This window comes from Etheostoma spectabile, unplaced genomic scaffold, assembly GCF_008692095.1.
Source record: "Etheostoma spectabile isolate EspeVRDwgs_2016 unplaced genomic scaffold, UIUC_Espe_1.0 scaffold394, whole genome shotgun sequence".
Taxonomy (NCBI): domain Eukaryota; kingdom Metazoa; phylum Chordata; class Actinopteri; order Perciformes; family Percidae; genus Etheostoma; species Etheostoma spectabile.
The window spans coordinates 348,924-366,793 of NW_022605599.1; the positions used below are offsets into that span (position 1 = coordinate 348,924).

At 44.4% G+C, this 17,870-nt stretch overlaps 1 protein-coding gene across 1 annotated transcript in view; it reads left to right on the forward strand.

The window, feature by feature from the left end:
• The window catches only part of LOC116686565 (serine/threonine-protein phosphatase 2B catalytic subunit alpha isoform), a 67,301-nt gene extending 49,984 nt beyond the window's left edge, over window positions 1-17,317 (forward strand). Inside the window, 6 exon segments of the mRNA XM_032511589.1 lie at window positions 6,506-6,637; window positions 7,257-7,316; window positions 9,998-10,082; window positions 10,618-10,715; window positions 13,846-13,875; window positions 16,883-17,317. Coding sequence (XP_032367480.1) covers window positions 6,506-6,637; window positions 7,257-7,316; window positions 9,998-10,082; window positions 10,618-10,715; window positions 13,846-13,875; window positions 16,883-17,085 — 608 coding nt within the window. The 3' untranslated portion in view covers window positions 17,086-17,317.
• Window positions 17,318-17,870: the final 553 nt, after the last annotated feature.

Below are 17,870 nucleotides of genomic sequence, written 5' to 3' on the forward strand. Positions count from 1 at the left end.
CCCCCCCCCCCCCCCCCCGAGCTGCCAGCAGAGCTCTGTTAAATGAAAACACAGCAGCGGTGATTTAGCAGTTTTCACTGTTTCAGCTTTTTAGTCCGGAGTGACTGAAGTGGGGAGGTGGACGGGGGGAGGGGGGGGAGGGGGTGTAGTTTGCAGTTGAACCCTTTGGAGATGGCTTGCGGTTTTGCATTAATGACATGTTTTCTGCTGCATCATTATTGACTGGTCCCGAAAGCCGACAATTGAAGCGGTTCTGGTGCCTGGGTGGAATCCAAGCTAAATGCCAGTGTGTCGCCAACGCTCTTGATCCCGTTTCTTTTTTATTTCAGCTCCGAGACAGTGACGGATTGGTTGTGTTAGAGCCATCTCACACCTGTTAAACCTTATATAACCAAATAAATGTCTTGTTCCTTTTTGGTTAATTGTTGATGATGAGGTGGAAACAAGAAAGGGACTGATGGAGTGGAAACATTTTCACTTGTTTCTTTGTTTTTGTTTTCTAAAAGTGCCAAAGGGGTCCCGGTATCACTGTGGTTCACTGACCGGTCAGACCTGGACAGGGTTTCCTGTCCTGGTTGGTAGGTAGTAGAGATGGGTTATTTGAAAAGAAAGGAAATGGAGTGGCAGGACTGGCTCCTGGCCCTGCCTCTGGAATAAATAGCAGGAGGGAAGCTAGGTCAGTGTTGACGCCAGAGCAGCAGGGAATTCATTCTCTCCCCCCCCACCCACCCCTGTGTCACAAGAAGGCTGCGAGCAGAGTATCCCCGGCTACAGATGCCCACCCATCTGTTATCACTCATCATTACTGGGCTTCCCTTCAGTTTCCTGTAACCATAGGGCAATTACAAAACTTTTCATGCTGCATCAAACAAGAAAAATTAAAAACGCGTTATGCCAGACAGGCTCATCCTGCTCCGTACCAACTGGGATCTTAACCTCGCTACATCACGGTATATGATAGGCCCAGGTATGGGTCACTGGTGAGGGTCTGGGGTGGTGTATCATTGAGGTTTTATCAATTCTGATTCCCATTGTGCTTATTGATTAGAACCATTCTTCCCATTCTCATCATATTTCTGAGTAAGAAAATGAACCAACGTATTGGGCTATATCCGTGACAACTGAGCTAATTCTGTCGATGCGGTTAAAAGCCCTAAAAAAAGCTATTCAGTGGACCTTGAGTTCTGATGTGTTTTTTTTTTGTTTTGTCATTTTGAAATCAGAAACAACCTTCAAAATACCTTTTTATGGTATATGTAAAATATAAAAATCAAAAGGCTTCTCCAGGCACTGAGGACAACCATGAGCTTGAAAGCTCCAACAAAAGCTAGTAAGTGGACCTTCAGTTAAGAATTTAAAACTTAACTTTCAAAGCAAAATAATTCAAAATCAAATATGGGAGCTGCGGTTTTCTGTGCTACTGCAAATGGTCTCCTTGATTTATGAACTGAAAATGAATTAGAAGCCATTCAGGCATTGTTCAGCTGTACACGGACTACGTTCAGTCCCTACCAACCCCACGTCTGATTTAAATTGAAGTGGAGTGCTGAATGTAAAAGGCCCAGCAGGTCTAAACGCTGGGCCTGGAATACTAATCCAGGGGAACTTGATACGAGAGGCCTCCGAGGCAGATATGCAGTCAGCATTCAGCGTCAGGGCAGGACACTGGGAATCTCCCCCTCATCTCAAGGCAGAATTAACAGTCCTTGTTACCGAGGAAACCAACTCAAGGCACTCCCTTATGAATGACTAATGAGCGGGCGTGGCCTCGCGATATCTGTGTTACCGTGGCAGCAGGCTTGGCCTCAGCTACCCCGCTCACCAGCACCAGAGCAGCAGAGACATCTAGTGGCTGCCACGCAGCGTTGGACACACAACTCCCAGCTGGTCCCCTCAAAGACGACCGATAACTTTGCATGTGGTCTCGCGTTTGTAGCAAAGCAGGTTCTGATCATGGGGGGTCAGCAGAGCGTTGCTCCTGTTGCCCTTATCTGCATGTTTAATGCCATATCCAAAACAGCAAGTGGGCCTTGACCTGCTCGTACCCGGAGCTCCGTGTTGGTTTTGTCGGGTGTGTCTGGTGTCTGTTCCTTTAAAGGGAAACCTTTTTAAAGGAGGGAAGGCGAGTTGGGTGGGGGGGGTTGGGGTTTCTGACCTACTCCCCCGCTCTGCCTTTTTTTTCCCTCCGGGCTTCCATGGCTGCATTCAATCAAGTGCCTCGGCCATGTTTATGCAGTATGCGATGTTTATGCAACGCCTGCCCACGCGTGCAACTGCTTTCATGCACGACAACCCACACGCATAAACACCCACAGCCCCGTCTGAGTGCAGTTTGTCAGAGGAACACAATGCTTTTCCTATTGGACTGGGTAGTGGTGTTTATGCTGATATGGATTAAGACGGTACAATTATTATACAGTATATGGATGCTCCATGTTGCAGGAGCTGGAGGGTGTGTGTGTGTGTGTGTGTGTGTGTGTGTGGGTGTGTGTGGGTTTGTGGGTTTGTGTTTGTGTGTTCTGTGCAGCCCGGGATAAAGAAGTGATGGGAATGGAGTATTAAAGGTACACTTTGATTGCATAGTTACTGCACTATATGCATTACAATGCGTTATTGATTATACACACACACACACACACACACACACACACACACACACACACACACACACACACACACACACACACACACACACACACACACACACACACACACACACACACACACACGGAGGCAAACCCCAGCCGAGCAGGATGTTTGCTGACCTCATTTGTGTTGCGACCGAGGTTAGAGCTGCTTGGGATGCCAGGTTTGATGACTTGCTATTCCCGACCGGAGAGAGGCCGAGGCAGGAAAGTCCCCCGTGATGACCCAGCCGCGGTGTCCGCTTTCCCTGGGTCGGGGCCACCAGACTGGCCCTGTGCAGGGGGGAGGCTGGGCCCTCTATATACAGCATGGATATATTTCTGTTGGGGGGGTCTCATGTTTTCCTCAGCACCCGGGTTCACACCGTGCCTTGATCGTGGGTGAGGTCACACGGCCGGGCTGTGGTCAGGGTCTAGGAGCTGGTTTCTATGTCATCAGGGCACAGAGACAAGCATGAGCAGGCGCTCTGTTACATAAACTGATATACCAAATATGGCACAAACAGAAATGTATTTACTTTATTCGCATCCTGTCAACATGCTGAAATTTAGTGCTGCGTGACTGGAGAAGTAACTAAAGCTGTCAGAGGAATGGGGGCGTAACTAAAGAACTAGTAACTAAAGTAACTAGAGACTAAAGCTGTCAGATGAATGTAGTGTAGTAAACTAAAGTAAATAGTAACTAAAGCTGTCAGTGAAGTAGTGGGTAACTAAAGTAACTAGGAAAATAAAGACTAGTAACTAAAGCTGTCAGTTGTGTATGTAGTGGAGTAACTAAAGTACTAGTAACTAAAGCTGTCAGATGAAGTAGGGAGTAACTAAAGTACATAGTAAAACGAAAAGAAAACTAATAACTAAAGCTGTCAGATGAATGTAGTGGAGTAACTAAAGTAAACTAGTAACTAAAGCTGTCAGATGAATGTTAGTGGAGTAACTAAAGTAACTAGTAACTAAAGCTGTCAGTTGTATGTGCCATATCGTTGAATATTGCGATAACAATATTACTTTAAGTGATATTTAGTGTGCTCAGTTCTACATTTCTGCTGCTTTCAGTATTCTGCTAAAATATGATGAATTGCTTGTTGAATTTAGAACTAATTTCCAACGTAATTTTATTAAACAAATTGAACATTGAATCGATTATAAAAGGCACCACTAAAAAGAGAATGACCAACATTTCAAAGTGCAGTTTTCTAATGATAAATCTCCGTCTTTGGAGATATGTCGCAGCCTTTCCCGATATGGTTATTGCGCCAGTTAATTAATATAACTGCTTGAAGAATTCAAAATAATTTCAAAGTAAGTTCAGCTGACTCTTCTTTGGTATGCACTTTATTTCCTGCCATGTAGAACTTAAATTTGAATTTGGGTAAATTTGTTTGCTTATGTAAATATAAAGATTTTGTATATTTGTGTACATGTGTGTTTCTGCGTATCTATGTATATGTGTGTACGTTTACAAAAAAGAAAAGAAAAGCCAACTATTTAAAGGTAGTCATATACATGCTTTAAATGATGCAGCACTTTCTATTTTGAGCTATTTTAACGCTTTGATGATGGCAAAAGCAGGACAGTAGCTACTCATGGTCCCATTGGCTGGAAAACGACCATGTGATCATAATAGCAGTCTATTATGATCATGGCTCCCCGGCTCTGGCTCCTCTCTCCTTCCCGCCTCGCCAGAAATTGATGGTTTTCTGTTAACCAATGAAAGTGCTACGCCTACAGAGCCCAAATGCTGAGCCATGTGTTTCTGAGATCTTATTCATGTATCCAGTCGGGTAAATGACAGACATGTTTACTAGGGGCGGTCAGTTCACAGAGGAAAGGTTCCAGAGTGGGGAAAAGGTTGAGTGATTTTTTTTATTTTTTATTTTTTTGCCTAAACCCTGGTTACTTTCATTTTGATGCTTGTGCAGTTTTAGGCTCAATTTACCTAATTAGTTTGCAAGTCTGCATACATATTAGTCCTTCTGTCAGAGTGAGAGATTAACAAATGCTAATTTTAATTAGAACTGGGCAATATACATCGATATTATATTGATATGAGACTAGATATCGTGTTAGATTTTGGATATTGTAATATCCTAATATGGCGTAAGTGGTGTGTTCCTGATTTTAAAAGCTGCATTACAATAAAGGGATGTGATTTTCTGATCTTACCAGACTGTTATGGAACTGTTCTATTTGCCTTTACCCACTTAGTCATTAATCCACATTACTGATGATATTCATCAAAAGTCTCATTGTGTAAATATCAGTGAAAGCAACGGTAGTCAAGACTACCATATCGTTGCCGTATCAATATCGAGGTATTTGGTCAAAAATATCGTGATATTAGATTTTCTCCATATTGCCCAGCCCTAATGTTAATACCTCACCTTAAAAGGTCTTCATGTAGGTAGTTTTCTAGCAGGTCCTTGGATCCACTGTCATCACCCAGAGGTCGTCTGGCAGCATCTCAGTTACATCCACTTTTTCTTTATTGTTTTTTAGCCGAATGGCGCTCTGTAGCAGGTGGGGATTTGGGTTTGTCACCAGTCTGCACAGCGCCTGCAACTAATGAATCAATAACCAGGAAAGGAAAACAACAAAAACAGCCAAGCGTATATTAATGTGGCATTGTTCCATTTGATAATTAAAGGTCCCATGGCATGAAAATGTCACTTTATGAGGTTTTAATGCACACTAATCAACATTTCTGTAAATGCGCCAGTGTTAGCCAATTGGCTATTTTTCAACTGTTGTCCTACCCAGCATGCATGTCTTTATGGTGGGAGAAAACCCGAGCACCCAGAGGAAACCCTCGCAAACACGGGGAGAACATACAAACTCCACACAGAAAGGCCCGGAACAACCTGGATTCAAACCAAGAACCTTCTTGCTGTGAGGCAGAAATGCTAACCACTTAGCCACCGTGCTAAGATCCCCCAGCCTGCCTATGGCCCCCCCAGTGGCTAGAAATGCTGATAGATGTAAACCGAGCCCTGGGTATCCTGCTCTGCCTTTGAGAAAATGAAAGCTCAGATGGGCTCATCTGGAATATTACCCCTTATGACCTCATAAGGCAATAAGGTTACCTCCCCTTTCTCTGCTTTGCCCACCCAGAGAATTCCCCCCCCCCCATGAGAGAGAGACATCATGGCTTTCAAATGAGCAAAGTGGCAGTTGGTCAAGGCCACACCCCCAGCCTCCAAAAAAAGTGTGTTCATTTACAAGTGGAGAACATCTTGATCTTATTTTTCAAATTATATCTCCAAAACAATGCATCTACCCAATATTGGATGTTTCCGTTTAATGTTGACTCCTCCGATAGTGGTATTCTCCAACAACCCTCCCTGTCTCGTGGTACTTTAGGCTGAGTGCTTTGTGGGTAACTCTGCGGGCTAATAACACGCTGGACCGCCAGAGGGATGTAGACCTTGGTGTGTGAGGGTGCTGAGACCACACGGTGGGTCTAAGTGGTGGTTTGGACCTGGAAGGAGGCTGGTAGATCTGAATACTCAGATCTGAAGCCTTCTCTCAGCCTGTTGGAATATAGACTTGAGTATTGATTTCAGACTGCTGTTATGTGTGCTGTCTGTTACTATAGAAGAAGGAAATTGAAATGTCACGAGTTTATGTATTGTTATACACAAACGCACACACACACAGTCAAACATGTAGTAGTTTCTTGCCAGGGTCACTTCCATGTTGACACACACATCATATCTTTTTGTGACTATTCCTCTTGTATGTCCAGGGACCGGACAGAAAGCAGAATGCCATTATATCTAACCTTACACATTTGGACATATTTTAACAACCCCTTTCCTCGTCTGTCCCCCCCCCCCCCCCCCCCCCCCCCCCCCCCCCCCCAGCGGCAGTGCTGAAGTACGAGAACAATGTGATGAACATCCGACAGTTCAACTGCTCACCTCACCCATACTGGCTGCCCAACTTCATGGACGTTTTCACCTGGTCCCTGCCCTTCGTTGGGGAGAAGGGTGAGCGCGCACACACACACACATGCACACACACACACACACACACACACATGCACACACACACACACACATGCACACATATTTCTCAGTACACTTTTGATGTTACTTATATACGACAAATGAGAACATTGAGGACAAGCAGATTTACCAAATGTTTTCACCATTGAGTTGTAACAAACATTTAGTTTCCCGAGTCAGTATCAGCGCATAAATACTTAACATCTCTCTTCTTGCTGCCGTAAAGATTGTTCCAGACATTTCTTTTCTAGGCCAATGTCGTTATGTGTCAGTGAATCACACATAAGCATCGCTGATGCACTCACTCCAGGAAGCCTATTTTGGGTGTGACCCTTCCGCACAGGGCCATTTCTAGCATTGTTGCTAAGTCACTGATGGACACTGGTGTGTGTGTGTGTGTGTGTGTGTGTGTGTGTGTGTGTGTGTGTGTGTGGTGTGTGGGGTTGTGTGTGTGTGTGTGTTGTGTGGGTGTGTGGTGGGGGGGGGGGGGGGGGGGGGGGGGGGGTAGTCTCAATCAACAGCGGGAATACATGCACTTACAACTCAGTTGGTATGTCAAAAAATAAGTTGTATAATCTATGTTTCTGATTTCTTTACAGTGACTGAGATCTAGTGAACGTATTGAGCATCTGCTCCAATGGAGCTGACGACTGACGAGGAGTGGACGGTAACAGCAGACACACACACACACACACCACACACACACACACACACACACACCACACCACACACACACACCACACACACACACACACACACCACACCACAACACTACAGTTTGCTTCAACTCCACTAGAGGGAGCCATTTGCTAATAGGAATACCGACACACCATAACTACATCTCATACACCACACACACACACACACACACACACATTCCTAGTGTTTTGCGCATACCATGGCTGCTCTGCCCTATTTTCACAACATTCAGTTTAAATATATAATGCATTTTAAACCATTTTTTAACAGCAAAGCCAAACAAAAAACCCCATCAGATTAAAGAAGTACTTCCTTTAGGTACCCGGGGTATCAGTGAATCCTGACAAAATCTGAAACCGCACAGTTAGTCATACAGTATTCAGGATTTTTATCATCGTAATAGTGGCAAACTAAAGTGAACCGTCTGTCGCAGGTCTCAGCTTATCTATAATGAGGTGACCAGTTTCCCTCTGCCTGCCCCACCTCTCACTGCCAAACAGGAAATTAGCTCACCAGTCCTCCCCCCCCCTCTCTCTCTCTCTCTCTCTCTCTCTCTCTCTCTCTCTCTCTCTCTCTCTCTCTCTCTCTCTCTCTCTCTCTGTGTGTTTACTAATGCACACAGTTTGACTCTGTAAACAGCACCCAGGGGTGGAGTGTCAGGATATCGCCAGGCTTCAACCATATTTTAAACTTCATAAAACATATATTTTGCTACATTTCCTTTCATTAAATTGCAAATGAAGCTTAGATACTCGGCTAATGAATAATTATGGAATATAAATAGGCAGTTTAGAAAAAGGGACAAGAGAAAAGTACATTCTAAGAGTTTTACCAGTAGCAACATTAAAATGTCTTCTGAATTTGAATAATAATCGGTTATGTTATCCATACTGTCTGTTTTTTTGTTTGTTTATTTGGGTTTCAGGTTTTCAGGTCTTATGTTGTAAGAAGTTGTACTTGTACTAGTCCTAACCCTTTTATCATTGTAGACACATCTTGAGGACTCGATTGCAGATTAAACTCAAATTTTATTAAAACTCAAATCTAATGTTTGGATTTGGACTGAGGCCCAACTCTCACACACTACACAGTCCCTCCAATAAATAATAAATAGTCCTTTAACATCTCATGATTTCCCCCCATTTATTCACTCGGTGCTTTTAGTTGATCTACTTTGATTTTTCTCTTTCCTCTTACGCTCCTTTCTTTTCCAGGTTTGCGGCCATTCCAACTCTCATGTATTAAGCCTGTTTTCACCACGTTAACATCCACATACAGATGTTCTTTCCTTTCTCTTTCTCACTCATGAGCTTGTTCTCTGTGACTTTCTAATTATTTTGGTGCCCTGCTCTTTATCTGCTGTTGTTTCCATGGTTTCCAATTGCCATAATGTCTTTTTCACCTATTTCTTTTGCTTTCTCTCTCTCTCTCTCGTTCTCATGCGGTGATGTTGTCATTACCTTGGTTTACCTACATCTAATTTCTCTTTTCTATGTGTTCCAGAGTTTTGTGTTCAAGGCATCGCTTTTCTTTACACTTGTTGTGCTTTTCTTGCCTCTTATTTGGCCGTCTGCCCCCTCTCTGCCACCTCCTCTTTCATTCTACAGCCATCCACTGATCTCTCTGTCCTTTCTCTTGTCTTCTCTTCTGGGGGTGTTTCATGAGAAGGACAGCTAATATATCCCCCCAAAAAAGGTACAGACATTAGCCGTAATGGTGTGTACAGAGGTAGATAGACTTTGTCCGGTGCTTGCTTTCTGCGTTTCAGAAGTCTGTCAACTAACAGCACTGTCAAAGCGCCTTCTAACACTACTACTAATCTCTTTTTATTACTCACAAAGACGCGTCCGTAGTGTTACAGTTACACGAAGGTTACTCTCATTAGTAAAGGAAGGTATTTACTGTACACATTCAAATAAGCAATGCTCCTACTGGGGATTAATCCAGTGGAGAAACCTATTTTATAGTGTATATATTACATATACTATAGATTCCACTTTATATCGGATTCAACAGAGGATGAGAGGAAGACGTCAGACTGTCAGCTCATTTCTTTACCCAACCTTTCACCACCCATCAGCTTCATTTCCATCCTTCATACATCACGCGTTTTACAAGCTGGCTCCCTGTTATTCTTTAAACAAAGTTTTGTTTTCCAGTCCAGGAAAATTCCTGTTTGAGTCTCGGCAACCATAACACAGCGCAGGAAGATTCAGATAGAGTGTGCTCGTCCTACGTGCTGAAAAGACGAGGGCCACTTGCAGATGATGTAACAAGTTTTAGTAGTACAAGGCCTGCCTGGGGAGAATAGTACGTAGGAGTTAAAGAGACTTTAATTGAACACGACTAGCGGAACAATACAGACAGGCAGCATGAGTGCACCGGATGCTGACAGGTCCTCCGTTGTTGTGATGTGTGGATGGATTCAAACTATTTCTTATGAGCTGAACCCCGGGCTTCAATAATCACACTGTGTTTGCAATGTGTTCGCCTGATGCACTTCTGGATACAACTAATAGTCCAAAAGACTCGCTCCGTCTTAGCCATTTACTAAATGTCACGGTACACACAGGTAATGCCGTCTGCACGTCCACAGGACAGGGTTTAGTATGCAGCAGTCACAGTTTGTCTGACCTCTGACCCCTCCAGGTGCCACAGCTTCTGCCCGTAAGGAGGTCATCCGGAACAAGATCCGCGCCATCGGCAAGATGGCCAGGGTATTTTCTGTGCTCAGGTATGCAAAGATGTCCTGTATGTTCTACCGTTGTCCCTTTAGCATCAAAGCTATGCCATTACAAGAGATTGAATTAAATATTTAAAGCTGGCGAACCCACAGAGACTTATCACCCAACTCTCCAGTTCCCCTGAGCTCTACAGATCATTTGATTTGTTTTCAGGTCAGTCTTACCGCTCTCATCATGAACTCACTCTGCACAACCTGCACCAAGTGACAGACAACATCAGCAGCTAACTTGTGGACATAGTGGAACGCTTAGCCACTACAGAGCCACATAATCCCCTCAGGTGTTGGTGGAGACCAAAAGAGAGTTAAAAGAAGAGTGAATTTCAGACTTACGTTCTTAGACCACCACATTAAATAAATGCTAATGTTGCTACATGTCTGCTGGATGTGTAAATAAGCCAATAAGTCTGGATTAGAATGTCCAAAAGATATATTTCTGATAAAATGAGCATCAAGGAAGTAATACCTAGTATCAAGGAAGTAATACCTAGTAAATGATGTGTGTATTTGTGTGTTCACATTTCAGAGAGGAGAGTGAGAGCGTGCTGACGCTGAAGGGTCTGACCCCAACAGGCATGCTACCAAGCGGAGTGTTGTCCGGTGGCAAAGAAAAGCTGCAGAATGGTAAGACTGTCACTAAGTACCCGAGACCCCCAGCTTTGGCCCCCAGAACGGATTCTCACACACACACAAGTTCCCCTCACGCTGCAGTCCCCTGAATAAAGTGCTAGCTCAGTGTTTAGGGGGACATGTCTTTACAGGCTTTTCCTCTTTGATGCTGCTTTATGGCGCTCACCCACCGCTAGTACCAGCTCCGCTCGGCTCCACTCCACCCGGCCTCCAGCTCAGGTTTAGTGCCACCTCATGCGCGAGGGGAGCGTGGCTGGTTGCCATAGCGTTCCCTGACACGACACACACACGTTGCCACCGCCAGAAGACAGATTTACTTTCAAAAGAAGCTGGAGGCAGAAAAAAACCCCACAGCTGGTTAAACTAATTAAAAATGGCGGGTTTGTTCAGAACACCCCCCCCCGTCTGTCACTAGCAACGATGACGCAGTGAATAGTGGCGATTCTCTCCGACCAATCAGTGAGCTTGAGGTTTGCACGTCACCTCAGCTCACTTGGAACCTCAACGGAGGTGATACTGCAAAAAGTACCTGTTAGATTTTAGTGTTTCATAATGGAAAAGGCGAGTAGAGTCGAGATGAGTGGAGTAGGTACCATGTAATAGAAAACGCCATCAGATTAATAATGTGAAGTGTAGCTCCACGCAGTATCCTTCCTGTACATGCATGCTTCAGATAAATACTTCTCAGCAGTAACAGCTGCATATGGAGCGGGAGAAATGACAATAGAATGATATTTCCCATAGATAGCCTCGTCCTCCCAAACAGGACCAGATACATTCAGTAGATTTCCTTTGTCCCATGTCTTCTCTGATGTGTCTCCCTCCTGATGTCTCGCATTAATACCCTGTCTCCCCGTCTCTTTCTGTATTCCACTGGTTTTATCTCAAATATTACCTGTATCTTTTTCTTTCTCCTTTCTTTCTAGAAACTGCAGGTATATTCGGTTGTGCAAGTATTCTGTTGTGTTCTTTTTTCCCCCTTCCTTTTTTGTGAGACAAGTTTAGAGTTCAGTCCACGCTCTTATGTTGAATTCCAAACACTCCCTAAATAAGTAAAGGCTTTCTGGACAAAAAACAAACAAACATATTTCAAATTTACTTGGAACTCTCGACCGTAATGGTCATTTTTTTATTGTCCAAATTTGGGTGTTAGTGTTGTGGATCTGAGCAGCGCTCCGTCGGGAGAGACGCGGGACTCTGCGACTCAAAGGATGAATTGGAATTGACACAAGCAACTGTGAATGAAAGGGGGATAGCAGCTGTCTGCCTTTCCTTTACAAAACAAAGCAGCAATCCCAACAACGCTCTCCTCTCACAGGTTCTCTTTCCTAAATACGCTTTTATCACTTTATAGGAACAGGGACGTCTTTACTTCAAAGCCAGCATGTCTAACAGTTGCTACAAACCATAGGAACCATAGGAAAATGGTAAAAGCTAAAATAAGACTGTTTTGCAGTATGTTGTACTCTAGCGTACACTAGAACCACCAACTCAAGCCACTGGGAGCGTCTCTAGTAGCAGCAAAACCCCGAACTCTGAGGGACTTTTATCACTGAAGTGTCACTTTAAAGGCCACTTGGTTAAGCTTTAGCGTATGACGTTCACATGAGTTTGTTAGATGCAGTTAGCCAATAGAATGACGGGGAATTCTAAGCTGCAGGCAGCAGAAGGATCACGTAACCCGAACTAAACTAGGGCCTGTTTGAAACTGCAGTCTGACCTCCCACAGGAGTGGCCAAATTGGAACGAAATAGCATCTGGACAAGGATGCTCTCCTCTATATCGGCCCCACTGATTTAGGCTCAAAAGACTACTTTAGCATTATTTTTTCATGTGCAGAAAGCTACAGCTCTAACTCTAAATTCATAGGTAGAGCATCTCCAATAAAAATGTGTAGTAGACACAGAAAAATAAATAGCATCCTTATTAAATGGCTTTTAGCTCAACATTTGCTGTATTTCTGGACCTCTAGGAGGGGACCTGCTTAATAATGGTGGTCCCAGGAGTGTGAATGTGGAAGTTAGAAGTCAGACTATTTGTTTTGATGCTAATTTGGAAGCAGCTGACCCTTACGAGAACCCCCGTGAAGGTAGAGTGATGTTCAGAGATTCCTGTTGCAACATTGGTAGAATCACATTGCTCCCCTCCTTTTAACCAGACGCCAGTGTGCTTCTACTGTAATGTTGACTCCATCCACCATCCCGTTTACAGTTTGTTGCTCTCGTGCCCTTTTTCGTAATTTGTCCTCATCCCCATGGTAGTACTGTATGTCCTGTAGTGGTCAGTACTGTACTGTGCAGCCGTTACGTTGCTGTCACCTCCTGCCTCATCCCTGTCGCCTGTGTAAAGCTGATTTTACACTTGTACTGTATGTGGATGTGTAAGCTCTACGACGACTGTGAGAAGTTGGTAAGTGGTTAAAACGCCAAAAGGTTTTCCTTATTTATTTCTCTCCTCCCTGGCACTTCACAAAAAGTAAGCCAGCATTTTTGATATTTCATATCAAAAGATGCGATATCCCGCAGTTCCAGATGCTGCTTAATGTTGCACACCACACACCAGTAACACTGCTGCTCCATGTGTCTGCAGCGCTTGGGTTCTACATTACCAGTTCAAGCCACAGCCATGAACCCCCGCAATCACACATCCACTTAAACCCTATTCCCGTTTTCCATTCGTCCTTTCAGCTCTCCCTTCTGTATGTATGCTCTTATTTGCATAATGGTAAAGAACTAATATCCTCCCGGCTTTAACGTGCTGTTCTTTGCCACCAGTGTCCGTCCCCGCAGTCTTCATTTTCTTACTCTCACCACATTGATTCCTTTGACGTTCTCAAAGCACCTCGCGGATCGATCCTCTCCACAGACATGTGTCACCTTCCCTTTACAGATCTGGAACTCATCCCAAACATAAGGCTCACTCCTCTCCTGTCCTCTCCTCTCCCTCCTCCCTTTCCTCTCTTCGCTAACATCCGTGTGTCCTCTGTCATAACATGTGGAGATGACGTTAACCTTTTGTTGTCGGCATTGGCTGTCTCTGCTGCTTATTGAGTTGTTCCTAGGACAAACTGAACTCCTCTGCTCACTTCTCTCATTCGTTTTGCAACCCCCCCTCTTCTCTTCAGCTACTATTGAAGCTATTGAGGCTGACGAAGGTAAATGGGTCTGGCTGCCCTCTCCTGTTGCTTTTTCATGGCAATAGACAGGGGGCTCCGCTGGGTTTTCATTCATCTCGCTGGTGCTTGAGTAGAGTGTGTTGGGTGTTTGGGCTAACAACATGTGTCCTAGTATTACCGCAGAAAACAAAGTAAGTAATTAGGAAGTCCTGTGGTCACACAATGTTTTAAAGGGGAATGGATTTCATAGCACAGATTTTCCAAATCACGCTGTGGGTTTGAGTGAGTGCAAAGCAAATTCTACATGTCTTTTTCCTCAGGACCAAGCTGCAGGTTATTCTTCCAAAAAAAACAGTGTTAGCTTTTCCTAGTCACCATTGTAATAATAGCGATACTTAATGCTTTCCATTTCAGAAGTTTAATCATCACTGTTAATGCATCTTTCGTGGAAGATTATCAGACAATCCAGGTTCAGGAGAGAGGTTGCACTTGAGGAAGTGCACATTCACACTCACATAACGTGGGAGGTGTAAATAAAGGGGCATCGTCAGGTCATCTGGCAGCTGTCATGAGTTTTTTACCAGATACTAGACCCCGACAGTATGTAGAACTCCTGCCATGCTTGGTACATCTTGTCTAGGTGCAGCATTTGTGACGTTGTGTCTAGGAGTACACAACCCTGATGTCCTGTAGGATACGGACACAGGGAATCTGCAGAGTTGTGTAAACTGTTAATATGTGAAAGGTTCCCCTTGTTCTCTCATCTAAAGCTGAATCAGGTCTGCCAGAGAGAGGGAGTCCCTTAAACAAACGAGTATTGATGGTGTACTCCCTGCTCTGCCCTCACACAGCGCAGTCTGATCTTGCTATGAAAGCTTCTGATGGCTCTTCCCCTTTGAAACCGCTGAAGCAGTTGTGCATGGTTGTTGCTGTTGTATTGTAATAAAACAATACTACAGTTATCTCACGAGTTGAATCTGAATTGATAGAGACAAACGCTCCACAGGGAGCTTAGAGGAATCCAAATTGGATTCTCCCTAAAACAAAAACAAAAAAACTTTTCTTATTGACATCGCCTTTGGCGCGAGAACAACCTCAACTGCGGGCGAAATAGTAGTGGCAGCTGCTATTTACGTTGGACTTGTCCCGTAGTTCCTCTGTGGCCCTGTAGAGGGCCGGCTGTCCGTCCTAGTGGGGACATGTCCCCCCTTTTCTGTCCATGTGGATCCTCTGTGGCCCTGTTGTGTTGTCTTCTTACCTGTGAGCTGCTAATAACCTGTGTCTGACCTGTGCTATGCAGCAACACAACTACGCTACCCATCATGCCCCCCTCCACGCTCCCCAATTTGCCCCCCTTCATTCTAGTAAAGGGTCATCTTCTTAGCAACCCCAGGTGTTGCCCTTAATGCCCCGTCCCTTTATGAACGGTGGAAGTAACCCCATTATGAATGAAAACACCACCAAGGGGAATATTTAGTAAAAAGTCCAAACTAAAAACTCATTTAATTTCAATAAAACTTGATAACCGTGATGCCATTGGACCTGTATCAGCCTGGTTTTATTCCTTCAGTGATATTTCCATAAACCTCATTTCTTCCTATTTCCTCTAAGTCCATTATTCAGCTCAACTGAATGTGGTTGCCATAGTGACCTCCCCCCCCCCATAACCTCCAGTTAATTGCTGCATGCTCCAAGCAGACTCCACACGTGGTTAGCACCCCCCCGAGTCCCCCTGTAGTGTCTCTGTACGTGAGCTCTGTCTCAACGTGGTTCTGGTTTGTGGAAGTGAATGTCTCAGCGGGCTCCACACACACGTTTTTTGTTGTTGTTGGTTTTTCCTCCCCTCGTTATTTGTTTCTATCGTTGATCATTCCCCTTCTTCCCCATTTTTTATTTTGTTATTATTTAATTTTTTATCTGTGACGAGACGGGGCCATCTGGATGTTTGGGGTCCTCAGGTGTTCTGGAATGTGCCTGAGTCGAGATATGCTCTAATAAGAGCCATACGTTAATGAGCATGACAATGTTTTAAGATTTTCCAAATGGCAGAAATAAGATGGCCGTTAGACGGTCCAAGATTGTCCAAGTCAAATCATGGATCGTTGGCACAGTGAAAACCCGTTGACCCTGATTCCAGACTCTCCCTCTCTAGATCTAGAAGGATTATTATTTCATCCTTTTAGTCTGTGCACTTATATCATTTTGAAACTCTGATAAATGGTGTTAATGGGTTGTCATTTCATAAAAATGAGTTTTAAAACTACTTAACATTCCCAATGATGAATATGTAAAAACGCCTCATGAATCCAGTAGGAGGATGTGTGCGTCATACACGTGTCCAGTTGAAGGAATAGGTGGACATTTAGGAGAATGGGCTTTTTTCCTTTCCTTGCATAGAGTTGGATGAGAAGATCAATACCTCTCTCATATCTGTCCATACAGCTGCTTAGCTTAGCTTAGCTTAGCTTAGCTTAGCTTAGCTTAGCGTCTACTGAAGTGTTTAATTCCTTATAATGTCACTGAGAGTTTGTTTTATGGATTGAAGTAACCCCACTGACCGTGTTCAATAGTGAGCTTTCGAGATGCTGATTGGCTGTTAGGTACGTTCAGAGCCAGACCCAACCCCAGAGCCAGACCCAGACCCAGAGCCGGGCTAGCTGCTTCCATGTTTACGGTTTACATGCACAAATGATGGTGAATTCTTCTCATCCAACTCGACCTAAGCAAGCGAATAAGTGTATTCACCAAAATGCCCAAACTATTCCTTTAAGTATTTAATGATCAACATGATGCAGTTATGGTTAGTGTGGACACGCCCATGAGTTACTCATTTTTCATGGATGACTTGCAGTTGAATTAGCCTCAGATGCGTTTTCCTAGTCCTAACCAAGGACAAGCCCAGTGGTGTGTGCGTGAATGTGTGTGTGAGTGACCCCATTCATTTTTATATAGTTTGTAAATCATTTCATGTCACCCATCTAAAATCGCTCCTGATTAGTCCCCCGCTTTGTTTCTCTCTCCTTCCCTTTTTCTTGCGTCCCGACAGCCATCAAAGGCTTCTCGCCCCAGCACAAGATCACCAGCTTCGCCGAGGCCAAGGGTCTGGACCGCATCAACGAGAGGATGCCGCCGCGGCGAGACGCCCTGCCCTCCGACGCCAGCCTCAACTCGCTCAACAAGGCGCTGTCCTCGGAGTCCAACGGCACCGACGCCAAGGGGGGCACCAGCGGGGGCAGCAGCATCCAGTGAGGGCCACCTCGGCCAGCGGGGCTACGCCGCGACCCGCCAACGCAGAGGAGGGTCAAAGGGTGAAGGAAATGAAAGGGAAGTGCTGAAGTGTGTATTGGGGGGTGGGGAGGGGGGGGGGGGGGGGCATCTACGGCTCACACGGGGAGACATCTCACTTTCTAGTCTTGGATATGCCTCAAAATATTAGTTCATAGTCAGATCTGCTACGTTGCTGCCGGTCCCGTGGTGGACGGCCAGGGGGGCGGGGGGCGGGGGGGGGGGAGTGGAGAGATCTTAAAGCTGAATTATTTTATTTCTTGAACGACCCTTGCTCATTTACACCGAAACGGAAAGTCGTGTAACTTCTTACTTACTATTGTACGTTTACAAAAATACAGCACTAAAAAGGACAGGACATGAGATATTGTTTTTAACATATAAGGGTGTACAAAGTAAATAAGGACTATTTATTGATAACTATTTTTTTCTTTTTTTTCTTTTTTGCTACTCTTATAAAAATCGCTCTGAAATGAATTAGGCAGTCTTAAAAAGAATGTTGCAATGTTGTTGAAATGCCAAATAATGGAACGTTTTATGGTTTTGTACATATTATGCTTACCTCAGGTTCTTTTGGTGTGTGCTTTGACCTGATTTTTCTGTATAATGGCTAAATAACTCGGTAATGAATACCTATTTTCTTGAGTTTCATAACTGGAATTTACATTTACCTATCTATCATTTGCAAATGATGTTTATTTTTTTGTCTCTTTTGGAAGGGGGTCGGGGGGGGGCGGGGCTAGATTTAT